Source organism: Chelonoidis abingdonii, chromosome 1, assembly GCF_003597395.2.
Source record: "Chelonoidis abingdonii isolate Lonesome George chromosome 1, CheloAbing_2.0, whole genome shotgun sequence".
NCBI lineage: Eukaryota > Metazoa > Chordata > Testudines > Testudinidae > Chelonoidis > Chelonoidis abingdonii.
In genome coordinates, this window is record NC_133769.1 from 247096471 (window position 1) to 247124018 (window position 27548).

The 27548-nt window shown below is 40.6% G+C and overlaps 1 protein-coding gene across 4 annotated transcripts in view; it reads left to right on the forward strand.

Moving 5' to 3' along the window:
* HERC2 (HECT and RLD domain containing E3 ubiquitin protein ligase 2) overlaps window positions 1–27548 on the forward strand; it is a 203732-nt gene that overhangs the window by 112956 nt on the left and 63228 nt on the right. For all 4 annotated transcript variants that reach the window (XM_075060860.1, XM_075060863.1, XM_075060861.1 and 1 more), the window contains exons 51-66: window positions 4244–4352; window positions 4598–4737; window positions 9363–9553; window positions 9894–9999; window positions 10171–10262; window positions 10900–11075; window positions 11695–11806; window positions 17103–17184; window positions 17317–17460; window positions 18139–18229; window positions 19330–19507; window positions 19733–19814; window positions 19900–20071; window positions 23455–23599; window positions 25774–25999; window positions 27177–27348. In XM_075060860.1, coding sequence (XP_074916961.1) covers window positions 4244–4352; window positions 4598–4737; window positions 9363–9553; window positions 9894–9999; window positions 10171–10262; window positions 10900–11075; window positions 11695–11806; window positions 17103–17184; window positions 17317–17460; window positions 18139–18229; window positions 19330–19507; window positions 19733–19814; window positions 19900–20071; window positions 23455–23599; window positions 25774–25999; window positions 27177–27348 — 2218 coding nt within the window. The remainder of the gene's footprint in view (window positions 1–4243; window positions 4353–4597; window positions 4738–9362; window positions 9554–9893; window positions 10000–10170; window positions 10263–10899; window positions 11076–11694; window positions 11807–17102; window positions 17185–17316; window positions 17461–18138; window positions 18230–19329; window positions 19508–19732; window positions 19815–19899; window positions 20072–23454; window positions 23600–25773; window positions 26000–27176; window positions 27349–27548) is intronic.

A 27548-nucleotide genomic window follows, 5' to 3' on the forward strand; every position in this document is an offset into this window, starting at 1 on the left:
TAAACACCATTACTCTTTACTTAGTCTCATGAGCAATACACAGATCTAGACTAGATAATAAACACAGTTATACACATTTTCCTATCTCTTTCTTCATATACTTCAGAGTTCTTTGAGTGATGGTCCCTGTGTGTATTCCACACGTGGGATACACATGTGCACCATGTGCCTGAGTCCAGAATTTTTTTGCAACCAGCATCTGTTGGCTCACAGATGCAATGTAGCTCTTCTTGTGCTCTAAACTGAGGGCATAAAAGATGGTGCAGGCCAATGAATCTCCAGTTCCTTCTTACTACTTTATGGTTTGAGTCAGAATCTTTGGTGTCTTTGAGACTCTTTTTTTTTTTTTTTTATACTGTCATTGCTGTAAAATATTGTATATAGTTAGATTTTTGTAGTTTTAGTAGTCTTTATAATATAGTCCAGCATAATATAGTTAGTGCTTTCTCATGTTTTCTTCTTGGCAGCTTTTTCCCCTGAGAGCTCTTGAATTATGCCCAGGGTCCTGAGATTCAAAAACTGTATTTCCTGCCCTCACTCCTTTTTGGCGATTGATGAATATCAGTGTTGCCTCTATTGCCTCTCGTCTAATGCAAAAATCAAAGAAGGTTCGGGTGGGGATCCCGTTCTTCACACAGACTCTTGAGGCAACCATCGTTAGCTACACCTCCCTCCTGGGTTGGGGTGCTGACATGGGTGAATGCACAAGGCATTTGGACCCTGTGGGTTTTCATAATGCATACTGGAATTCTCAGCAAAATGGAAGTGTTTCTCCTCTTGAGCTCAGCTCCTCTTGTTGCCCTCTAACTTAGAGTATGTACTTATCTTTTCAGTCTCAGGGTTTCACGATAGTTTTCTGCAAGTGCATTTAGCAGTTATCTGCACTTTCCATCCTCCAGTGGATACAACATTTACTCATCCTGACACAACTAGATTTCTGAAGGGCATTCTCAGATGCTTTCCACCGTTGGTGAAGTTTACATCTGACTGGGACCTCAGTTTTGATCTGTCATTTCTCACTAAACCTCCGTTTAAGCCTCTTAATCACATGCTTTATGATTTATCTGTTCATGAAGGTAGCCTTTCTAATAGCTGTAATGTCAACCAGTAGAGTCAGTGAGCTGGAAGCACCCATGGCTGACTCACCATATATTGCCTTCTATGAAGAAAAGGTCTTGTTATGACTCCACTCTAAATTCATGCCTCAAGTAGTTTACAAGTTTCATGTCAGTCAGGCTAATCCACTTACCAGTATTTTTTCCAAAGCCACATGCCTCAGATGAAGAGAGATGGCTGCATTCTCTAGATGTCCAGAGACTTTGGCCTTTTATCTACAAAGAACAAATAATGTTTGAAAAACACGTTAACTATTTGTGTCCATAGTAGATCAAGGGGTCAAGCTATACTGATACAGAGACTTCAGAATGAATCTCAGGTTGTATTACTCTATTACCAGCTAGCTTGTATTCCCCCTACAGAGGGGTTGAGGTACTCCTAGGGGAATTCTGCCCCCCCCAATTAAAAATTCTGCATATTTTATTTGTCAAAATAACACTGTATAATCACACCAGTTTCAATTATTTAGGTAATTTATTTCAAAATACCTATCAGCAACTGTCTGTAACCATACATAGACAAAATTCCTCCAGTAGAGTGTTAAGGAAACACGTATGATAACTCATTTCCTGTTTCTCTATCCCCTCCCCCGCTAGTACCCAGCAAGGGGGCCAGATATCTACACCTTCTGCCCCCACAACCCAGCTTCAGGGCGCCCCCTAGCCCAGACACCCACACCATCTTCCCCCCCCCTCCCACCCCAACCCCAGCTGCTGCTCCTCTCCAGAGTCCAGACACTTGCACTGTCTCCCATCAAGAGCCCGGGGATCCAGAGGGAGAGAGAGCCTGATGCTATGTCCCAGGCTTGTATGGAGATTGCTGTGCTCTGCCTCCTTCCTTCAGGGCATGCTGGGAACCCTCCAGCTCCTCCTCCCCCCTTCCTAGCAGTGGCTTCTACTTTCAAGCTGGGTTCTGCTGGGTCCAGCAACCCGTACTGGCGGCCAGCAACTTTTCAGCCCATTTCTGTGGGAGGAGAAGGAAATTCTGTGCAAAAAACATTAATTTCTTCACAAATTCTGCATGTGCAGTGGCACAGAATTCCCACAGGAGTAGGTTGAGGGCTCATTCTACTAGAGAGCAAGCTACACCTCTGAGAGATGTACCACTCCGAAAGATATGACGAGCATCTTTGCATACCTTCACGAGACATTATCCTCTGGTCCAGTGAGTGGTACTGCAGTCAGCTATCACTTGCATCCTTTCACCTGTCTGTCTACTGCTTGTTAATCTCTCATGTGTTGAACACACATAAGGGACCATCTCTTGAAGTAGTGGAGATTGCTCAACTGTTACTGGAGTTTCTTCAAAACGTGTGGTCCCTATCTGTACTCCACTACCGACTCTCTGCTGCAGATTGTTTGAATTGTGGTAAATACACGAAACTGGAGAGGCATTGGCCCACACTGCCCTTTATGCCTTTGGTTGTGAGAATGAGGAGAACTATGACACACATGCAGGACAATGGATGCTAATTGCAGAAAATTCTAGACTCAGGCACATGGTGCGCATGTGTACCCGCAAATGGAGTACAGATAGGGACCACGTGTCGCAAAGAACCTCCAGTTCCAGGTAAGTAACTTCCATTTCTTTGGGCTTGGGCAGAGCCCTCTGGGGTGTCTAAGGTCCTTCTCCTGCAGCTCATGGCTTTTCTTCAGAATCCATGGAGTCTCTGTTCCTCCATACATCAACTAGCTTTCTCTGACCTTGGCTGGTCCTCACAGGTAAACAGGACATCATTGTTACAGAAGCATGCCTGGTCTCATTCCCAAAGTTTGTTTTGTCTGAGTCATTTGAGTTTGTCACCCATCTACAACTACTTTCTTTGTTCTGCTGCTTGTGATTTTCCACTCTCCTCCCTGCGTATGGAGTTGGAGGAACTACCTTCTCTCAACTTCAGCCAACCCATTGTTCCTAAGATGTTTTCACCTGAATAAGCAACCATTTAAAGTTTTAATGACCAACTATTGTCCCTGCTCTGGCAGAGAGGGGTCCTTCAGTCCCTGTCAGCAATTGGCAGGTTATATATCCACATAGAGGTATTCCATGATAAAACAATTTCATAATATCAACCAGAATTTTATAAGTTGCATATACATAGATTCCTCATATTGTCACAGCTGGTTCTTGAGTTATTTAGAAACATCTGTTGAACTTCCTTCATATTGAGCCAGAAATATTTTTTCTCTTTAAGCAAGACTTCTCATTATGGGAAAAGTTGAAAATAGGAGCTAGATCTTGTCTGACTTCTGCCTATAGAAGTGGATGATAACATGATAAAGAGTCAACAGATAGGAGGTTTAGATTATGTGAAAGGATAAAATATGACTAATATCATAATAGTGGCTTGACAGAATGTTTTTGATATCCATTGAAATTATAAAGTTAAGATTTTTTTTTGATTTTATCTACTTAAATTTTCACAGTTGTGGCAAAGTTATAAATGTAAGCATTATTTTTCTATTTTTATCAAATTTTCAGTTGCGGGAAATTTTGAGAGGGTCAGACAAATATTTAATGAGAATAGATTTTGAGATTCAAAATGTTAGTTTTATAACTATTGAAACACACATTGTCAACATCATGTCAAAATATACAAAGTAAATATCCTTAAATCAAACTCTTAAGTTCTCAGCATTTTTCTTTCTTTGCTTATCAGTATATTTTGATTATTGATGGAAATAATTTTTCTGCTGGTTTTTATGTGTACAATGAAATTGACATTTACTGATACGTACTGATATAAATTTAATCCTTCCAAGCATAGTCGTGTTGTTAGTCTTTCTTTTGAGAAGCTCATAAAATTCCTAAACTGTGCAAGTTAATGTGTGCATTAGGAAAAATAGGTAACGCAAATATTATTTCAAGTAATGTCATGAAGGATCAGAGCTAGGCCACAGTGCAAATGTTACATGATTAAAAGCTGACAAAACATTTAAATGATTTTTATTTTGATTACTGCAACTAGAGAGATGATTCCACTGGAATAAAGATGCATTCTGAAATAAATGCTAACCTCCTAGAAGGAATCGCTTATAAAAAGCAATTTTGGCTAGTCGACTGTAGCCACTTCTAATTAATTCTTTAGATATTTTCACAAAATTATCTGTCTTTGCATGTTTCGTCACAGCTTTTAGTGCCAATGGGAAAGATGTCATCGTAGACTTCCCTCAGCAGTCTCACTGGACTGGTTTATTGTCAGAAATGGAATTGGTCCCCAGCATTCATCCAGGGGTCACGTAAGTTAGTTTTAATTTCTATCATTTCTTGAACCACTTGGCATATAACTTTACTATTATAACTGAAATTTCTTAGATAAGTATATTAGAAAACTATGTGCAGTTTTGTCCACAAGCTGAAGGGACTGTGGAGGGGAGGAATAAAGAAACGTTTTCATCTATGAATGCTGTTACAATAAATTCTGTGCCATGTGAATCTTGTTTTTTAAGATCGACCATATTAATTGTCTCTTTGTTAAAATCAGATGTGATGGCTGTCAGATGTTTCCTATCAATGGGCCTAGGTTCAAGTGTAGAAACTGTGATGACTTTGACTTTTGTGAAACCTGTTTCAAAACCAGAAAGCATAACACCCGGCATACATTCGGCAGAATAAATGAACCAGGTATATTTCAAAACCTAGAAATTGCTGACATTAATTTAAAATGCATTAAATACCTCTTGAAATCATGTTTTTAGGCTTAATTTTATTACATTAGGAAGTTTAACATTGTAACTAGCTTACTAGGAAATGAATTGTTTAGTACAAATAAGGACCTTATGTTGCAGTTCAGTACTGAATACATCAGAATGCCCCTTTAAGCTTTTCTGTGGGTAATTCTGCATGATTAATGTTAGGATACTGAGTAAAAAAACTTTAAATGGCTCATATTTGTATGCTAAATGATATTTAATTTAGTGTTAAGAGACAGTTGCTCTCTATCAGAATTGAGTTTGCAACTAGAGTGGGAATAAAATGAAATAATGACTTTATCTTACTGCTCTTCACTGCCAATCCAAACACATCTACAGCTCCTTCATGCCATCAGATGAAGATAGTGCACCTAGGTTTTTCGCAGTTCCTCTTCAAAAGGAGCATGGCAGCTCAGCCATTAATTGCTCTGTAACAAGATTGTGACCTTAAAAATGGATGGAGGTTATTCCTCCTCTGACTAGTCTCCAAGTCATGCAGTCTGAAAAGCAAGGGCACCTCTCCCAGTGACCAATTGCTCGTAATCCACTAAAATATTTTGCTTCTGAAGCAAGAATAGCCACACACAGCAGTTCTGGGCTCTTCTGTTCCTGATTAATATTACTACTGGGATCTACAATGAGTTCTTTTCTTTTTAGATTTTTCTTCTCCTCCCTTTCCCCAGGTTGTCTGATCTCATACCGTTTGACTTTGCCTTTCTCCTTCTGATTCTCAGGTCAGCCAGACCTTAATGTTTAATGACATATGATTTTTCCCTCCTTCACATTTCCAGGCCTAGTGTGGATGTGGAGGTGGCTAAAGTAGATTCTCTGCTGATAATCACTAATATCCAGTGCACATGAAAGGACAGGTGGCTCATTAAAATACAAGGTCTCCAGAGGGATCTGACTTTCCTGAACTAGTTCTTCTATGGGGAACCAGTTGAGAGAGAGTGACCTGAGGCCTTCAAAGTACCTCTGCTAAGAAGCAGTTGGTTACTATGGTGATGGGAGCTAATACAGAACCATAATATAGAGGGGATCAGCATCTGTGTATCCTTTGTGTGGATGGAGAAGGTACACTATTCTTCAGAAGGGATAAGTGGAAGCTGCTCCAAAATCACTACCATCTCACAGAGGCCTGAGTGGGGTCTTTAGGTGCTACATCAGTGCCTTTTATCATTAACATCCTCAGAAGCCACCATGCAAGAGACAGAGGATATGTAAACCCAGGATACCCGCCTCTGCAACATCCATCACCACTTCGTACTCTAACCCCCAGGTGAAGAGTTTTGATGGGACTGTCAAGACCCGTGTACCTTTATACCTTTTCATTCCTCTATTCAGATGTTTGGCTGTCGTCTTAGCCAATTTTCCAAAAACTGGAAGGCCCTAACCACAGACTAATAAACTAATTAGAGTTTATCCAGGATGGTAACTCCTGCCCACAAACCCCTTTTTCAGTTCCTCTTCGGGGAACACTTTCGGAAGGAGATTTTACAACAGGAGGTGAACTTCCTGCTCCTCACAGGAGACATGGGAAAGATTCTAATTCAACACCATGGGATTCTGTTCTCCTTCTTAATCTCCAAGAGGACTAGAGAATGGAGATCAATTCTCCATCTACTTTACTTAAACAAATTTATCCAGTAAGTAAAATTCTTCATGCTATCTGTGGTGTCAATAATTTCCTTGTTAGAGGAGGGCACATGGCTTGTGTCTCTCAACATGAAAGACACACTGTTTCTTATAGATGTCCATCCCAGCCCACTGGACGTTCCTCAATTTCCTCTTTGACCATGACCAATTCAGAGTTCTCCCCTTCAGTCTGGCAACAGCACAAAGGGCGTTTACGGAAGTGTTTTCAGTGGTGGCTGCTTGGATGAGAAGAGAAGAATTTAGTCTTTCAGTGCCTTGGCAACTCTCTTCTCACAGGCAACTCCTACTCAGAGGTCTGCAGAGCAACCTGTGTTCAGCTCAGTCTTTTACCTTCCCTGAGTGTCTGCCTCAATTACAAAAAATCCACATTGTCCTTCATAGGGTGCATAAACTTCGTAGGGGTGACATTAGACTTGACTACAGCAAGAGCACATCTACCTCTTGAAAGATTTTTAGGTCACAAGCATTCTTGTACACCAGCTCACTGTCAGACACAGGATGGTCCCTTCTGACCTTAAGTCTATGAATCTATGAGTTAGAATTTGTCTTTCCCTCCTTGGCTACATGGCTTCATGCACACATATAACACAGACTTCATTTATAATGCCTACAAGCGTGGCTTCCCACTATGTACCCACAAGACAAGGGCACCTTAAAGGAGAAGGTCACAATTATGCCCAAGGTATTAAGCTCTCTTCTCTGGCGGACAAAACCGGAGAAGGTTCAGGTAGGGATTCCTTTTCTCACACCAACAAATGAGGCAACCATTGTTAATGGTGCCTTCCACTGAGTAGTGGTGTGTGCATGGGCAAGCATATGTCACAAAGTGTCTGGATTCTGGGAGTCCAGAATGCACATCAGCTTACTAGAACTCAGGGCAGTGTGTGGGGCCCGCAGTGCCTTCCTCCCACTCATCCAATCCAAACATGTTTGCGTAATGTTGGACAATATGGCAATAGTGATTAATATAAACAAGCAAGGGAGAACAAGATCTCTTTGTGTGCATAGAGCAGGGGTGGGCAAACTTTTTGGCCTGAGGGCCACATCAGGGTTGCAAAACTGTGTGGAGGGAAACAGCCTGGCCCCTGCTCCTTATCTGCCCCTCCCACTTCCTGCCCTCTGACTGCCCCCCTCAGAACTCCTGATCCATTCACCCCCCACCTGCTCCTTGTCCCCTGACCGCCCCCGGGATCCCACCCTTATCCACCCCCTCCCTGTCCCCGACTGCCCCGACCCCTATTCAGATCCTGCCCCCTGACATGGCCATGGGGACTCCTACGCCCTATCCAACCCCCGCATTCCCCGTCCCCTGGTGTGTCCTCCCCCCCCACCCACAGAACTTCTGCCCCATCCAACTGCTCCCTGTTCCCTGACTGCCCTCCTGGACTCCCTGCCCTTTATCCAACATCCCCCACTCCTTGCCCTCTTACCATGCTGCTCAGAGTGGCAGGACTGGCAGCTGTCTGGCTGGAGCCAGCCGCGCTGCCCGGCAGGAGCTTGCTGCCCAGAGTGCTGGTGGCATGGTGAGCTGAGGCTGCAGGGGAGCGGGAACAGCAGGGGAGGGGCTGGGGGCTAGCCTCCTCGTCCGGGAGCTCAGGGGCCAGGCAGGACAGTCCTGCAAGCCGGATGTGGCCTGCAGACTGTAGTTTGCCCACCTCTGGCATAGAGGCAGTCATCCTCTGAAATTGGTGGATCAGACATTGCATAATCCGATCAGCTGCATACTTACCAGGGATGCAAATTCTACCTGAGCAGACATTTTTACCCAAGTCACAAATGGATAATTCACAGTTTGGTTCTCAACAACGTCTTTGCTCAGTGGGGAATGGCAGCCTGGGACCCTCTTGCCTCACAGGTGAACAGAAAACTTCCTCAGTACTGATCCACAGCAGCCCTGGGCAAAGACTCGTTGGGAGATACCCATCTGATGTTATGGAAGGGTTGCTTGGGGTATGCCTCCCTCCAATTCCTTTGGTTGTACAGAAGTTCCTCCAAGACAGAGCTGGAGTCGTGATTTGCACGCAACTGGCCAGCACAGTTCTGTTTCGTGGATCTGTTGAAGCTCTCAGTGTGACCATCCAAGAACATCCCCATGTTGCCAGACCTTCTAATGCAACACAGGGGCAAGGCCACACACTCCAGTCCAGGGCAGCTACAGTTCAGAGCCTGGTATTTGGATGGGCATTGGAGATAGAAGGTTTGAGTTCCAGGAGGGTGCAATTCATCCTTAACCAAAGTAAAAGCCTACAAGAATCTGTTACTTACCTAAGTGGAAGCGTTTCTCTGCTTGGACCCATAAAAGCAATTTGTATCTGGACTCCACCGGAATCAATGCTATCTTAGAGTATCTACTTACCTATAAGTCTTTGGGTTTTTGTTCAGTTCCCTTTGAGTTCATTTAGCAACAGACAGTGCTTTCGATACTCCAGTGGTTAACTGTACAATCTTCATACACCCTACAACAAACCAGAATTTTGAAGGGGATTCTCAGATCCGTTCTTCCATTGGTGAAGTTGGCACCTTAGTGGCCCGTATTTGGGTTCACCTTGTGACAGTCAGACATACAACATACATCCAACACCAGAGAAGATTGGGTGGGGGAAGAAAACGTGACTACCACAAAAATGGACATGAGGACTCATGGATATGTGTAGTGCTTGAAACTATTTTTAATTCCTTTTTAAAAGAACTACACTTCAAGTTGTGTCCTTTTAATGGGAGTAACATGACCACATCCTCATGCTTCACTTCCAAATACATTTTGAGCTAAATAGTCTATCTGATAACTATGTATGTATTTTGAAGTCTGATTTGAATGTTTGCTCTTGTCGTAGTATTTTTTTATAAAATGTAATTTTCTTTCACAATATGGTTTATAGTATAACTTTTTGAACTAAATAGGTCAGTCTCCCGTATGTTGTGGACGTTCTGGAAAACAGCTGAAGAGACATCATAGTAGTCAGCGAGGAATGCTACTGGATGACTGGTCACGAATAGTTAAGAATTTGAATGTGTCATCTTCTGTGAATCAGGCTTCACGTTTGATTGATGGCAGTGAACAATGTTGGCAGTCTTCTGGCTCACAAGGAAAGGCAAGTTTACCCTATTCTTCTGAATGCTATGCCAACCGTGGCACACTTTTTTTTTTTTTTTTTTTTAAAAAGGCTTGTAGTGCATCTTGTAGCATTCTTTATGCATCACCTGTCGTCTCAATGTTACAAATACAGTTAGTCTAAAGTTTATATTTAGATGTATGTGTTCCACTCTAAATATGATTTTTTTAAGTTTGCTAAGATTTATTCTTCTCAATTGTTTGTAATTCTTCTGAATTATAGTAAAGGACTGGCAATATAGATAAATAACAGTAAGTTAACTATTTTTATTTTGTGATCAAGGGGATTTTCATTGAATGTGTGACCACTTATTTTCTAGCATTGGATTCGTTTAGAGATTTTCCCTGATGTACTTGTCCACAGACTGAAGATGATAGTTGATCCTGCAGACAGCAGCTACATGCCCTCTCTTATTGTAGTTTCAGGTACATGAAATTTAACTGTACTCAAAAGTAGGCCGTTTTTTTAACACACTTTTTTTTTTTTAATGCTCAAATATTGATTATTTAACTTGGTAAAGTGTTCAGATAGGCTTAATATTTAAGTGTGGTGTTGGTACATGGCCTTTAAAATCAGTTTATTTCAATGTTCTACAGGTGGGAATTCTTTAAATAACCTTATAGAGCTAAAGACAATCAACATTAACCCTGTGGACACCACAGTGCCTCTTCTTAGTGATTGTATAGAGGTAAGTTTTTGAGGAGAAGCTCTCAGATGGTCAAACTGGAAATGTATCTTGCTGTAAAAAGTGTCCATGTGTACCTTTGGTTATTGCAGTATTATATTTGATTTTTTGTTTTCCCAATATGTTGGTGCTTATAATTAATCACAACATTGGCTTTTGCATAATCACTGTCCATGTGTACAATTAGTCTTATGAGTAAATACCAGTGAAATTATAGGTTTTCAATTTAAAAGCCAATGCCTCAGAACCAAGCAAACAATACATGTACGAGGTTTTTTTTCAAAGGTATGGTTGGAAGTACAAATCTGCTGGGTGGCAGAAGTGGAGTGGCTATTCCTCAGCCTCGGGAGACAAATCTGGACTGTGGCCAGTTACTGCAAGAAGGGCACAATATTAGTGGTAGATTGGAGGTGAGATCATTCCCAGAAATGAAATAGTCTAATAGCAAACTTCAATCATGCTGAGAACATCCATATCCATTAAATCGCCACCTAAATAGGGCAGAAAACTAGGACTTTTGATTTATCTTACAGAATTAACTTCTAAAACAGACGGAACTCAGCAATGCAAAAATCTTAAATCCTCCATGTTCCATAAACTTATAGACCCAAAAGATTGCAATTGCCTCTTTCTTCTTTAGTATCACAGGTATATTGAGATTGCTATAAAACAGTGCAGAAGCTCTGGAATAGATTGCAAAATACATGGTCTCAGCGTACTGGGGCGTATCCGGGCAGAGGATGAAGATTTGGCTGCAGTCCCTTTCCTTGCTTCTGATAATGAGGAAGAGGATGATGATAAAGCCAACACTGGGAGGTAAGGAATTTGGAAGAAAAAATAAACTTTCTATCTTAACCTTAAACTAGAAGAATGTCGGGACTGGCTGTGCAACTCAGACTGGATTATTTTGTGTACTAGAGAAAAGAAAACACCCAGGCTCTAGTTTCAACAAGTTTTATAATTAAGCCATTAGTTGATGTATACCTGTTGTCTTTCCTATGTGATACTTTCCTATCCAGTGATAATTTTTTCATCATTTTTTATTTTGCCTCCTCATGCTGAAAAATGCTTTGATTTGTTAAAAACAGCTGAAACCCCATTTATGAGTAGTTTCAGAGTAGTGGCTTTAACTATATGATATGTCCAATATACAGTGTAGAATTCTGCAGTTCTGTGGGTCTGTTGCGCTTTTAAAGGACTTTCATTGTGCAAACTATTAAAACATTTCTTTTATAATAGGTATAAAGTTAACATAGTGGTCTCAGAAAATTACAACTCTGAAGCTACACTGAGTTTAATTTCACAAAGAGAGCATATTTACATTTCAAAATGTAAAACAGATTGTTAAACCTGGACTTGTGTTTTATATTTTATCAAATGTCACAGTATATAGGCTGTGGAGCTGACGTTTTTCTATTTTTCTCAATGTACTCAGTCTTGTCAGGAAGAAGATGGCAGGGCTGGAATCAGCAGCTACGATAAGAACCAAAGTTTTTGTTTGGGGACTGAATGACAAAGATCAGTTGGGAGGACTAAAGGGTTCTAAGGTACCATCTTTGTTGAAAAAGTGTTTGTGTAAAACACAATCTCTGACAAAGTACATAAACCAGACACTGAATTCAAAGTTTTTAAGGTCTATTATCAAACCCCTCCAGGACTAGACATAATGACTTTCCAGGGCTAAAAAAGCATTCAAATGTCTGTCACTGGCAGATTGAGAAATTGAATCTTAAAATTACATTTTCAGTTCCAGTTTGTTTTTTTTAGAAGCTGCCTTCTTGAAGCAAGTGACTTCTCACTTTAAACTCCAGCTTTCAAAGGGTAGAAGATTATGCTTTTAACTCTGAAAGATCGTAATAGTCAATAACTTGCAATCGTGTGCCGTAGAAATGATTGTTGCAGAGATGCTTAGTTTGTAGGTCAGTACAAATTATTTCTACACCAGGAAACTCACAATTTTACAGTGGTGCTGGTTCAGTGAATCAAAGAAAGAAAATGAATTACTGACCCTTACTAGTATAATCCATTTTAATGAGAGAAATTATTTGAGGGGAAGTTTCAAGTAAGTGCGTCTTCTCAACCTGGCACTCATGTTCTCCCTTTACACACCTGTTTGGTTTTTTTGAGGAATCTACAGTATGGTTTAACGTGAGAAATGTGTAATCTATTTAATCATTTAAAGATGTCATTACTTTGAAAATTCAATTGAGTAAAAGAAACACCCTATTTTAAAATAAGAATAAAAAAATTATCTACTTGTTTGTTTGCAGAGGTTCATATAGGATTGTAAAAATCTACAAAAGTATTATATTCTCTGTCTAATGCGAGGAGCCTAGGTAACAAGATGGAGGAACTGGAGCTACTGGTGCAGGAAGTGAAACCGGATATTATAGGGATAACAGAAACCTGGTGGAATAGTACTCATGACTGGAGTACAGGTATTGAAGGCTATGTGCTGTTTAGAAAAGACAGGAAGAAAGGCAAAGGTGGTGGAGTAGCGCCTTGTACATCAGTGATGAGATTAACTGTATGAAATAAGAATGTATGGAATGGATAAGACAGAGTCTGTCTGGGCCAAAATCACAACTGGTAAAAAAGCTACTAGAGCTTCCCACTGAGATAGTTGCCTTGGGGTGTGCTACAGACCGCCGGGAATCTGATTTGGATATGGATAGAGACCTCTTTAATGTCTTTAAACGAAGTAAACACAAAGGGGAAATGTGTGATTATGGAGACTTCAACTTCCCGGATATGGACTGTGGAGGACGAGTGCTTGCAAGAATAATAGGGGTCAGATTTTTCTGGATGTGATAGCGGATGGATTTCTTCATCAAGTAGTTGAAGTACCTACGAGAAGGGGATGCCATTTTAGATTTGGTTTTGGTGAGCAGTGAGGACGCTCGCTAGAAGAAATGGTGGTAGGGGACAACCTTGGTTTGAGTGATCATGAGCTGATTCAGTTCAAACTAGAATGGAAGGATAAACAAACGTAGATCTGGGATTAGGGTTTTCGACTTTCTCGAGGGCTAATTTTAAAGAGTTAAGGAAATTAGTTAGGGAAGTGGATTGGACGGAGGAACTTGTGGATTTAAATGCGGAGGAGCCTGGAATTACTTTAAGTCGCAGCTGCGGAAACTGTCGGAAGCCTGCATCCCAAGAAAGGGGAAAAAAACCATGGGCAGGAGTTGTAGGCCAAGCTGGATGAGTAAGCAACTCAGAGAGGGGGATTAGGAAAAAAGCAGAAAGCTTACAGGGAGTGGAAGAAAGGCGGGATTAGCAAGGGAAGCTACTTAGTGAGGTCAGAACATGTAGGGATAAAGTGAGGAAGGCTAAAAAGCCGCATAGAACTGGACCTTGCAAAGGGAATCAAAACCAATAGTAAAAAGGTTCTACAGCCACATAAATAAGAAGAAAACAAAAGAAAGAAGAAGTGGGGCCGCTATACACTGAGGATGGAACGGAGGTTAAGGATAACCTAGGCATGGCCAATATCTAAATAAGTACTTTGCTCAGTCTTTAATAAGACTAGTGAGGAGTTTAGGGACGATGGAGGGATGATAAACGGGAATGTGGATATGGAGGTGGATATTACCGCATCTGAGGTAGAGGCCAACTTGAACAGCTTAATGGGACAAAATCGGAGGGCCCGGACAATCTCCATCCGAGGATATTAAAGGAACTGGCGCGTGAAATTGCGAGCCCGTTAGCGAGAATTTTTAAGCAATCGTAAACTCGGGGTTGTGCCGTACGACTGGAGAATTGCTAACGTAGTTCCTATTTTTAAGAAAGGGAATAAAAGTGATCCGGGTAATTATAGGCTGTTAGCTTTGACGTCTGTAGTATGTAAGGTCTTGGAAAAAATTTTAAGGAGAAAGTAGTTAAGGACATTGAGGTCAATGGTAATTGGGACGAATTGCAACATGGATTTACTAAAGGTAGATCGTGCAAACCAACCTGATCTCCTTCTTTGAGAAGGTGACGGATTACTTAGACAAAGGAAATGCGGTAGATCTAATTTACCTCGATTTCAGTAAGGCGTTTGACACGGTTCCGCATGGGGAACTGTTAGTTAAATTGGAAAAGATGGGGATGAATATGAAAGTTGTAAGGTGGATAAGGAACTGGTTAAAGGGGAGACTCCAGCGGGTCGTACTGAAGGGTGAACTGTCAGGCTGGAAGGAGGTTTACTAGTGGAGTCCCTCAAGGATCGGTTTTTGGGACCGATCTTATTTAACCTTTTATTACTGACCTTGGCACAAAGAGCGGGAATGTGCTAATAAAGTTTGCGGATGACACGAAAGCTGGGGGTATTGCTAACACGGAGAAGGACCGGGATACTATTCAGGAAGATCTGGACCACCTTGTAAACTGGAGTAATAGTAATAGGATGAAATATAATAGTGAAAAGTGCAAGGTCATGCACTTAGGGATTAATAATAAGAATTTTTAGATATACGTTGGGGACGCATCAGTTGGAAGCGACAGAGGAGGAGAAGGACCTTGGGGTATTGGTTGATAGCAGGATGACTATGAGCCGCCAATGTGATATGGCTGTTAAAAAGCAAATGCGGTTTTAGGATGCATCAGGCGAGGTATTTCCAGCAAGGATAAGGAGGTGTTAGTACCGTTATATAAGGCGCTGGTGAGACCCCACCTGGAATATTGTGTGCAGTTCTGGTGTCCCATGTTTTAAAGGATGAATTCAAACTGGAACAGGTTCAGAGACGGGCTACTAGGATTCGTGCCAATCGCCTGGGGAATTCCTTCCCGACCAAATATGGCTAATCAGCTATACCGGAGCATTGTGGGCCGATAGCAAGCCGCACAAAGAAGAATTCTCTGGCAGTTACTAGTTCGTCGATCCTGCAACATTCCCCTCCAGAACATTGAGCAGAGCTTATCTGTGATTAGCTCATAGATTCATATGCCTCAATTGAATATCATCATAATCCTCCTAGACTTATCTATGCGGAGCTTATATGCCAGATAAGTTGTTTCTCCCTATTCTCAAAGGCTGTTCCAGAAATTTCGTCTCTCTAATGGTTATTAACCTTGTCTGAATTCAAGTTAACTTCCTAATCCTCCTAGTTTGTATCCATTTGTCTGCGTGGCTTACATTATATGACCTATATATTCCTCCTCTAACGTTAATCCCCTGTATTATTATGATAGGCAAGCATATGCCGCAGCCTTCTTTTGGCAGGTAAAAGGTAAGGCTCTTGAGTTTTCATAGGAGGTTTCATTCCTTCGATATCAGTACCTCTTTGACGTTCCAGTTTGATTATTCTTTCTAAACGTTGGGGCCCTGGAGGTTTTTCGCCTTCCTCTGCAGCGTGGGGCATGGGTCGCTTGCTGGTGGATTCTCTGCAGCTTGAGGTCTTCAAACCACAATTTTGAGGATTTCAATAACTCAGTCATGGGTTAGGGGTTGTTATAAAAGTGGATGGGTAGGGTTTTGTGGCCTACCTTGTGCAGGAGGTCAGACTAGATGATCATATTGGTCCCTTCTGACCTATGAGTCTATGAGTCTGAGTCCATTCCAAAGTAAGCAGTTAATAACAAATGTGGTTTCCAGAGTTACTCATATTATAGTTGACAGTGATGCCAGTGCACTGATACATAACTTATCAATTTAGAAATACAATTTGGGGGAGAAATTATTTTTTCCCCAGTTGGATCCTGATTCCAGTTGCCATTAAAGTCAATGGAATTCTTCTGTTTGACTTCAGAGGGCTTTGGATCAAGCCGTAGAGAGAGACAAAATTAGTCGGAAAATAAAATATAAAAACTTTAAAGTTTCAGAAGCCAGAAACCTTTTAAAAGTAAACAGCATCTCTTTTTTTTTTTGGTAAGGATAAGGTGCCATAACAAAAACCAAATGGAAACCTTCAGCCTTTCACCTATGTTTTATCAATTATCCTTCAGAATTTTTTTTCACTAATTGTAATAGAGAAGTCTTTTTAGTAACACAAGATTTTTTTTAGCTGCGTATCAGTAAATAAATATTTACTTTAGTAATATAGGGAGATATTCCTAACGTTAATATACACCGCTACCTCGATATAACACCACCTGTGATAAACAAATCTGGATATAATGTGGTAAAGCAGTGCTCTGGGAAGGCGGGGCTGCTCACTCCTGTGGATCAAAGCAAGTTCAATATAACACGGTTTCACCTATAACGCGCTAAGATTTTTTCGCTCCCAAGGACAGTGTTATATCAAAGTAGAGGTGTATGTTAATGATGAACACCTGAAAGTGTCAGCCTCTGTTTATATAAAGTCAGCCTGACAGAAGACTTAATTGTAATGAAGGGGTGTATAGGTTACTTTGTCGCTGTTTTTCTGATTACAGCTAATCCATATTGTTATGGAACTTTACTTTTGGATTAACTGCAATTTAAAAGTGGCAGAATTTATTTTCTCTGTATATGTGCTCATATATGTTGATTTCCGATACGCTGATTGACATTTAGAGTTTGTTTACTCAAGAAAATTATAGTTTAGAAAACCCCAACAATTTGTATATCCTACTGCACCTTTTCCTTGTGGTGGTTACTTATTTATCTCCGTTTTATATAACACACTCTTCCTTTGCTTTAAGCGCTTTGATCTATTTCAATTAATTAACTAATTGGTTATCTGTGAGGTGTCCAGATAATGGATTCGTGAGTACCACTGAAAAGCTAATGTATAAAATTTTATTAACCGCTGGTTAATTAAATTTGATAAATCAGTTTATCATACTAGAACTTCACTGCAAAGAACTGGTTGCCTTTTACAAGTAACGACTTTTAAATCTGATTGTATGCTATAATCTCTCTCTCTCCTCCAAACACTCTAGATCAAGGTTCCTTCATTCTCTGAAACGCTTTCTGCCTTGAATGTAGTACAGGTAGCTGGTGGATCCAAAAGCCTTTTTGCAGGTAGGATAACTGCAAGGTTTCCCATCCCTCCCAGCCCCAAAATAAAAAGTAAAATTATTTTCTAAGAGGTAGGAATAAATTCTCATTTGTGAATTTTTTATTAATGGAAATTTAAAACCTTTTTTCTTTTAGTAACTGTAGAGGGCAAAGTATATGCCTGTGGAGAAGCCACTAATGGAAGACTTGGTTTAGGCCTATCCAGTGGAACTGTGCCTATTCCCCGACAGATTACAGCTCTCAGTAATTATGTAGTGAAGAAGGTGGCTGTTCACTCAGGTACTGATTCTTTACATTTCTCCATGGGAACATAAACATTATGTCCTTAAGCTTAAAATGAAAGTAGTCTCTTGTGCACTGTATGGTTCTAGTGCAGAGGCTATAGAATAGAGCCTTTAATACAGGAGTACTGGGTGAAATTCTATGGCCTGCGTAAAGGAGGTTAGACAGATGATCTGGTGGTCCCATCTGGCCATAGAAATCTGTGAATTTAGTCTCTTAATTTTTTTGACCTATAAAGTCGTGGTAGCTTTCTGAAAGTTAAATTCAGAATAATTTCTGATTTTTCATAGTGTAATTTTTGGGTCAATCCAGTGGAAATATTTTTCTTTTAAGAAAGGTTAGCTAACTCTTTCACTTTGAAAATAGTTACTTAAGCGATTTGTTTTCACTGAGGGAAAATGTTCACTCTGGATACTTTAAAAAAAAAAAAAAATTAAAATAAGTTTTTTTTTTCACCTTCTCAGTGGACCATGTGAAAATTAATGCTTTTGAATATATTAGAGTTATGGGGTGAAGAGCGTAGCACTATATTAAATTTCAGCACCAATGGGATGTTTCTTGGCTTTTGCTTGACTTCTGCTGCCTTGTTGACTATGTGCACATTCTGGTCTTCCATACTGGAGGGTAAAGAAATAAATCTTTGCTGTATGAAACTTGCAGTTTAAACCTTTGCAGGTGGCCGGCATGCTATGGCTTTAACTGTTGATGGGAAGGTATTTTCATGGGGCGAAGGAGACGATGGAAAACTTGGCCATTTCAGCAGAATGTAAGGATATAATTTCTATTAGTACCTTGAAATAGGAAATATTTCAAACAAATGATATTGAATCATTGCTGGCAAGCAGTGACAGTATTTAAATATATTAGTAATAAAGAATTGTGTTACAAAAAGATTCTTCTGCAATACATATATCAGTTTTGTATGTTGCAAACTAAGCTTTTATTGCAATTTCAATAGTTTTAAAGGGATACTCAAGTTAAAATTAATATAGCTTTTTAGAAATAGATTTCTCTGAATGCGCAGGGTCAGTGTTTAAATCGGTGTCTTTTGTATATTCATTATTGAAAAGTTACGTGAGAAGCAGCAGGAATAGTGATTGCCAATATGCACTGGGTGGTGGGGATGTTGAAATGCCTGCCACAGCCTGATAAGGTTACACTCATGCTCTCTAGAAGTTCTTCACAATTTTCACCTCAGTTTCTCGGTAAGAGGCCCACTAAAGTTTTTTGAATGGTTGATAAAACAAATTAAGGCTAACAGTGCTTTTTCCATGGTGAATTGGTGCTGCTGTATCAGTATCTTTTTTTTGAAGATGCGTCCACAGGAGAAATACAATCTATAGAAACTTCTAACTGATAACGCTGGATCATTACAGCTGACTGTTTTAAATATTTGACTTTTTACTTTCTCTACCATTAATTTTCATAAATAGCTCAGCGTTGGCTGAAGACAGATAATCAGTTTCACTTTTTAACATATACATTTTAATCTGTTTATCTTTCTGGTTCTTCATTATCAGGATGCTGCAGTGAGTTTGTGTTATGTAACATTTCTTAAAAAGAATTTTCAGTTGAACTGCATTAAAAATAGTGGAAAATGAAAATGTTTTCAGCTTTTTAAAAGTTTATTTTTTTAACAAACCTACATTTTCGGCCTAAATTGATTTGAACAATATACCTTTAAGATAAATAGAAAAATAAATTAAATCCATGACTTAAAGTGAAACATTGAAGTCTTAAATATTAGCATTAGGGCAGATTTGCCATTCAGGTGTTTAATATTAGTGAGGCATTGGAGCGTTGGTCATGAAATATATTGCATGACATCACAAAAGAAGGTGATAAATCCATTTATTCTATCTTTAGGAATTGTGATAAACCAAGATTGATAGAAGCATTGAAAACCAAGCGTATCCGTGATATTGCTTGTGGCAGTTCTCACAGTGCTGCCATCACATCTAGTGGTGAACTGTACACATGGGGCCTTGGAGAATACGGCAGACTGGGTCATGGAGACAATACTACACAACTCAAACCGAAGATGGTAAGTACATGACATGTTTCCTGATTGTGGTGGTGTATATGTATGTATATGCACAAAAAGAGAAAATAAAGGGAGAAATAAAGCTAAGAATCCCAAAGCAGTTTGTAATGTGAGCTTAGATGTGTAAAGAACAAAACAAGTCACAAATACTTTGAAATTACTGTGAAACTTTGAAATATACTTAATGTTTTTCAGACAGCATGTTTACTTTTCTGTGTGTTATAGGTTAAAGTGCTGCTTGGGCACAGAGTCATTCAAGTTGCTTGTGGAAGCAGAGATGCTCAGACTCTGGCTTTGACAGATGAAGGTAGGAGTATCTTTCGTTAGCAACTTCGTAGCGTATGGGAATATTGTGATCATAGTCTAACGTACTGTTTGGTTGGTGTTACTAGGTTTGGTGTTTTCCTGGGGAGATGGTGACTTTGGAAAACTGGGCCGAGGAGGAAGTGAAGGATGCAATATTCCTCAGAACATTGAAAGACTAAATGGCCAGAGTGTGTGCCAGATTGAGTGTGGGGCTCAGTTCTCTTTGGCACTTACCAAATCTGGAGTGGTGTGGACCTGGTATGTCAAGGTTGCTAAGAAATATTTTTACAAAAAATTTCAAGGCATTTGAGTTGTGTTGATTGCTACAGACTGGCTTATTACATCTATGCTTTGTGCACATTTAATTTATTCTAAAACAGCCTATTGTTTCCACTCCCTCCTCCTCCTCCTCCTCCTCCTCCTGCACATTTTCTTGTACACCCACCTGTTTTGTTTTGTCTGTTAGAATGTAAGCTCTTTGGGGAAGGTGCTGTCATTTACTAAATCTTTATAGAGTGCCTGCCATAACTGGGACCCTTGTCTGGTTGAGGTGTATAGGTTTCAGTGCAATAAAAGTAAATAGACATAAAGATTATTATGATAAAAGAAGTTGAGGCCCTACTTAACTTGCAATGTTGTGGAAATTGTGGATTCCGCAGTTTTTGACTTCCAACGCAGTTTTGATAGTGGGAGCCTTACTGGGTGTGAGGCTAACAGTGGGGAGCAGTGGCCACCCCAGGGCTGAGGGCTGCAGCTCCCCTTCTCAGCCCTGGGTGGCCAACAGTGGCAAATTGTGGAAAGGTAATAATGGACCTTATTACTGAAAACAGTAAGGTCCATTATTCTTTTCCACAATTTATGGAAATAGAACTGGAAGGGACCCTGAAAGGTCATTGAATCTAGCCTCCAGCATTCACTAGAAGAACCAAGTACTGATTTTTGCCCCAGATCCCTAGGTGGCCCCCTCAAGGACTGAACTCACAACCCTGGGTTTAGCACGCCAATGCTCAAACCACTGGGTTATCCCTCCCCCTTATCCCCTTCCATGGCTTGTTCACAATTGATCTGCAATTTTTTGACAATCATCCCACGATTCAAGTAGGGCCTTCTATATATCATCTGTGAAATAATATATCTCAGTTCCTCTTGGTTCTTATGTTAAAGCAGTGCACTGCTGCATCTTATATATGTTCTCTAATTACAGAATGATTGGTTGTGATTCCATTATTAGGGATTAGTTTTTTCACTTAAATCAGGGATTCAGCCACTTTATGTGTAGAGAATACAACATATTCTCCTCAGTATTAGAATACTCTTTGAGTACAGAATGAGAATTTCCCGCCTGAGAACTTACAAGTGAATTGGTTAGTTATAGTAAAAATTTATTAAAGATAATTCATGAAACTTAAAACTCAGGAGATATCTTTTGTTACCAGTGATCTCAGTAACAGAACAACACAGGGTCTTCAGACATCCCGTTTGGTTAAACTGAGTTCTTACGTACAGGCTATATTTGAGAAATTTAACTTTAGGATTGTCCTTATTCTTCATAAACTAATTTTTCTTCTTCAGCACAGGCTGATGAATAATAATTTGTTATAGTGAATTCCACAACTATCTTCTGTCTTTTCAAATGGTTATTTCCTGTTGTTCTTGACAAAAGTGAAGCTAACAGTGCCTTTTATTAAAGATGTCCTCCTTCAGAATGACCGCTGTCCCCTATTGCTCTCAATATGTGGGAAGCCAAGTTGCCCGTGGGCCACCATTTTCCCTTCCTGTATTGACACTGCAAAGAGATGGGGGACAGGGGAAAGAAAATCAAATGTCTTCAAAAATAAGTTAAATCTAAATTGGGATTAAAAACACTAAAATATTTAATAATCATAACATGATTATTGCATGACATCACTGCTAGGCAAAGTTAAGCGTGTTTGTGTGCCTCAGCTGTACATTTCTATACCTAGTATGTTTGGATTTATTTTAAGTTTAACTCTGAATTTCCTCGATTTGTAGTACTTGTTTTGGGGGGTAATTAGAATATCCAAGTAATTTTTTTTATCCTTGTGATACTGATATGTGTTCAGTTCAGTTGTAACATAGTTTTTATCTGGAAATTACTATTGAAGCTAAGGACATTTAGAGATACTTGATTTCCAGCAGAGATTGATTACTGTTACGAAATACAATGGGGAAAAATGAGAATTGTTACCGCTGACCAACACTCTTCATTTTTTTTTCTGCTCATTTGATACTGTTGGTAATATCTTGATGTATTGCCATAAAATAGACTGAGTAGTGCAATGTTAATGGTGTGTGTCAGACAGCAGCTGAGGAAAACTTTATATGTTGGTAATAAAAGTAACCTGTGTTTTGAGGCTTGTCTGAAGCCTCAATTATGTAAACAGTTAAGCATATGTGCAGTTTTACTCATGTGAGTAGTTGTCACAGTGCAGGTTCTGTGTTTATATACATTGTAAGCTGGATAGTGATTTTAATGAGTTAAAAAAATACAAGTCATTTTTAAATACACCTCTACCCTGACATAACGCAGTCCTTGGGGGAGAGAAAATCTCACTGTGTTATATGTGAGATCGCGTTATATCAAACTTGCTTTGCCCCCCCACCCCCATTCCTTGTTTCCTGACCACCCCCTCCAGTGACTCCCATCCCTAATCACCCCCAGGATCCCACCCCCTACCCAATCCCCCCCTGTCCCCTGACTGCTCCGACCCCTATCCACCCCTCCCCGCCCCCTGACAGGCAGTCACTGGCAGTGGCAGGAAGTGGAGCAGCCCAGCCACAATACGCTCCACCCTACCATCTCCCAGCCACAGAGCTCCGCTTCCCACCATCGGTGAGTGCGGGGAGGTTGGGGAAAGGATGCCCCCACCCGCACACTCACCTGCAGCGGGAAGCAGAGCAATGCGGCCCCAGCCTGCTCCGCTTTCCTTGCCCCGACCCCAGCTGTGTAACTGGGGGGTGCCTAGGGAAAGGTCCTGCACTCACCTACAGTGGGAAGCGGAGCACCACGGCTGGGAGCTAGCAAGGTGGAGCTGGCTGGGGCTGGGCTGCTCCACTTCCTGCCACCAGTGAGTGCGGGGAGGTTGGGGAAAAGATGCCCTCCGTGCTCACCGTTGACGGGAAGCAGAGCGACACGGCCCCAGCCCGCTCCACTCTGCCAGCTCCCAGCCATGGCACTCTGCTTCCCGCTACAGGTGAATGCAGGGAGGTTGGGGAAAGGACACCCCCTGTCAGAGCTTTACCGTGTTGTATGGCAACCTGCGTTCTTTCGGGTCATGTTATATCGGGGTAGAGGTGTATAAATAAATTTATAATAGTAAGATATTTCAAAACAGAATGAATTTTATGCAACCACAATACTTCCCAAAAATAATAATGGTACATTTTTAGTATTGAGGCCAATATATGAAAAATTGTAGATTTTTCGCTACCTTCTAGAGACAAGTCTTTCCAAGTCAGGTTTCAGGGTCATTGTCAAGAAATTTGCATTGCTGTTACGTGTGCTTTCCCTTTGGATATATAAACCATTTCAATTTGCAAAGGTGTAATGGCAAAGGATTACACTGTTTGGAACGATATAATTGCCTGGAATTTTACAATTACTCACTTGTCTGTTCCAGGGGCAAGGGGGATTACTTCAGGCTGGGTCATGGCACTGATGTTCATGTGCGAAAGCCACAGGTTGTGGAAGGGTTGAGAGGGAAGAAGATTGTACATGTGGCTGTAGGTGCACTTCACTGCCTGGCTGTCACTGACACAGGACAGGTAAGTTACTCTGGTCCAGAAAAAACTAGATATTGAGGCAATGTAATGTAATAAAAGCAGTAATACTTGTAGCTTTTTATTTTATTTAATGTTAATTATACTACAGTCGATTTGGCTCTGGTGTCTACAGTCTCAAACCCAATAGAGTTATCTCTGTTTGCTCTAGATCTAGAGGTCATAGGAACACATGAAACCATAGACAAGTAACACACACAATCACAAGAACAAGATCCACTATCTTTTAACAGTTTTATTAAAGTTGCCAACAAAGTTTTATAAATATCACTGCATATAAAATTCCTAAATATATCCATGCACCAGTTATAACTACAGACGGACATACTCATATCATCCTACATGGTGTTAGTCTGATGTCTTTCCCTTGGATTGATCATCAATACGGGGATGGTCCCTGCTGGAGGTTTCCCGTAGGAAGTTCAGTTTTCCCTCTGTGGGCACCTTTTTTTATAATGTGATTCTATCTATACCTACCTTCTGCGCATGTACATGAAAGTGTCAGCCCTCTCTCTTATTGTTCTGTGTCCCCTAGAAACATGAGGAAGCTCAAATTCAATAGGCTGTGTAGGTTCTCATTAGCACTGATGTACCACCTGTATCCTGTGTCTAAGATGCATGTCGGAGACAAGATTTACTATAACAGCATTTTATAATTTAAAATTTAATCTTCTGGCTAGACTGGGATGGGCAGACTTTTTGGCCTGAGGGCTACATCTGGTATGGAAATTGTATGGCAAGCCATGAATACTCACAGAATTGGGGTTGGGATGTGGGACGGGGTGAGCGCTCCAGCGGGGGGCGGTGTGGGCTCTGCGGTGGGACCAGAAATGAGGAGTTCAGGGAATGAGAGGGAGCTCCAGGCTGGGGGAGGGGGTTGAGGTGCGGGGAAGGGGATGAGGGCTCCAGCTGGGGATGCAGGCTCTGGGGTGGGTCTGGGGTTGAGGGGTTTGCAGTGCAGGAGGGCACGGCAGGCAGCTCTGTGCATTGTCCCATCCGCAGGCACCACCCCTGCAACTCCCACTGGCTGTATTTCCCAGCCAATGGTTGCTGCGGGGGCGGTGTGCGGAGCTCTCTGACTGCCCCTACATGCAGGAGCCAGAGGGCAGACATCCTACTGCTTCTAGGAGCCCGCGGGGCAAGCCCCAGACTCCATTCCACGGCGGGAGCTTGAGCACTGAATTAAAACATCTGATGGGCCGGACACAGCCCGCGGGCCATAGTTTGCCCACCCTTGTTGGGCTAGATTTTCGCATTATTACTAGTTGGTACCTCTTTTCCCATAAATTTAGGGCATCAGGTTATTCCTCTATCATTTACTTGTGTCAGCATTTCTTGTCTCCAAGGCCTAAAATGGCTAAGCTAAAATCTTGTAGGCCTCAGTCTATGGGTTCTTGCATTTCGGCTTGTCTTACTTGTATCTAATACATGATTCCTCTAAATGTGGATCAATCTTATACTTCTATAATCCTACAAATTAACTCTAGTTAACATACAATGAATATATGTGATATAACATTGATTAATCATAACATCACACAATAAATGGATAATAAACTAAAACCATAGGCTAACGTACTTAGTGAATGGAATAAATATTCTTTATAATATATTGTTTTACTTCTCAAAGCACTGCACAAATACTAATGTGTTTGTCACTTAGAATTTTCTTGCCTTCATATATTTATTAAATCTTAACTGTCGTCTTAATATAGCTTTTGCATTTTTGTTCCTTATTATTTATGGTAACATGAGATGTTTCATAGACAGCCCCCTGCTTTTCGCTTCCTAAGATCCAGAAGCAATCATGATATTATGACAGGATATATTTCTGCTCTATATTGGGTGATAGCATAAATATCATAGCTACGCAGAGCCCCAGTAAAATCCATGTGCAAGTAATCCCGTTAACTTTATGTACACCCAGAATAATGAACTAGTACATGAATCTGCTCACAGAATGAAGCTCATATGTGCTGTATTAGCATGTGTAACCTGAAAGCATCAGCTGTTAAATATGAAGGTAGTAAGTACTCTGGAAATATCTTAAATTAGTAACGTAAGTCATTTAGAGATAAGATCCTATCATAGTAATTTTGAAAATAACTATATAAAAGACTCAGTGAAACAAAGTAACATATAGAACTGTCTGTTGGCAGGTTTATGCTTGGGGTGACAACGATCATGGACAACAAGGCAATGGAACTACTACAGTCAATAGAAAACCTACTCTTGTACAGGGTTTAGAAGGCCAGAAAATTACACGTGTTGCTTGTGGATCTTCCCACAGCGTAGCATGGACAACAGTGGATGTAGCTACACCATCTGTTCATGAGCCAGTACTCTTCCAAACTGCTAGAGACCCTTTAGGCGCTTCTTATCTAGGTAATACAAAGCTTATGTTTATTTCCTTAACGTTTTAAAACAATATTTGTGGATTGGGGCAGTGTTGTAGATGTGTTTAGATGGACGGGTGTGGGGGACGAGGTGGCTGTGCAGGATGAAAGCCATTTAAACATACTGATTTGCTGAAAATAGAGTAAGTCAGAAGAGAACAAGACTTGGGAAGCTAAAACATTGTATGCCCTGAAGCTGAGGAGTCGTACAAAAGTTAGCACTAGTTTGAACTTTGACAAACAGTTTAAGACATTTAAAAGTCCAAAATGCATTAGCAAAAATGAGATTCTTCTTGGACTGTAGATTTTTTGTCTTTTTTTTTTTGAGCGGGGGATACAGTGACTATCATGTTGGGGCCTTGCCCTGATTGGAGCTTCTGGATGCTAGCGTAATATTAAATTTCTGTATTATATGCCTCTTAGAAATAATAATTCTTGATGCAAATGTTATCTTACCTATTGATTTCTAAGACAAGTGACCACCATTAAAGAGGGAGGCAGCATTCTATGATGGCACCTTCCCAGTTTATCAGAACCAAGATTTAGTCAGACTTGTATAACAAAAATGTTCTATGTAAAATATCAGAATATTTTAGTTGTTTCTTTGTCTTTCAATCCATTAGCTATCTTTTACCTGGACAGAACTGCAGCAATAACAGAGCTTCATAGATGTACAATATATATAAATAGAACTCAAGTTACCTGCTAATTTTTTTGTCCAAGTAAAGCTTGTTTTAGAGGCCAGTAGGAAACTAGTGGTGTTGAGATGTCTCCATTCTCATGAGTAAGTTTTATACTTATTGGGAGGGACAGCTCAGTGGTTTGAGCATTGGCCTGCTAAACCCAGGGTTGTGAGTTCAGTTCTTGAGGTGGCCATTTAGGGAACTGGGGTAAAAATCTGTCTGGGAATTGGTCCCGCTTTGAGCAGCGGGTTGGACTAGATGATCTCCTGAGGTCCCTTCCAACCGTGATATTCTCTGATTCTATGGCTCTGTTTTACATGAAAGTCGTTGCTGACCTAGGTTTAGTATTGGGTTTCATATCAGAATGACAGGAATTGTGGCTAAGAATCCTTTCCAAAAGTATCATTAGGCAGGTATCAAACAAAACCAGTTATTATGCATTATAGTCTTTTTTTTAAAAGCATGTCTGACTCTTTTTCCCAGGTGTCCCATCAGATGCAGATTCTTCTGCTGCCAGTAACAAAATCAGTGGTGTAAACAGTTCCAAACCTAACCGCCCTTCCCTCGCTAAGATTCTTCTGTCGCTAGATGGGAACCTTGCCAAACAGCATGCATTATCTCATATATTGACAGCATTACAAATCATGTATGCCAGGTAGGCATGCCAACATTGTTGTATTTTACAGGGTGAAGCATAGATAGTAAGCTACTTCATACATTTTCTCCCTTATACCAGGTAATCATGGGTATAAAATAGGGCTCTAGCATGGATGCTTTAACTTCATTTTAATTTCCTTTTAGGGTTCACTTGAAATCGACTTGTTGATGCAGGTTTTCCTGACAAGACTGTCTTAT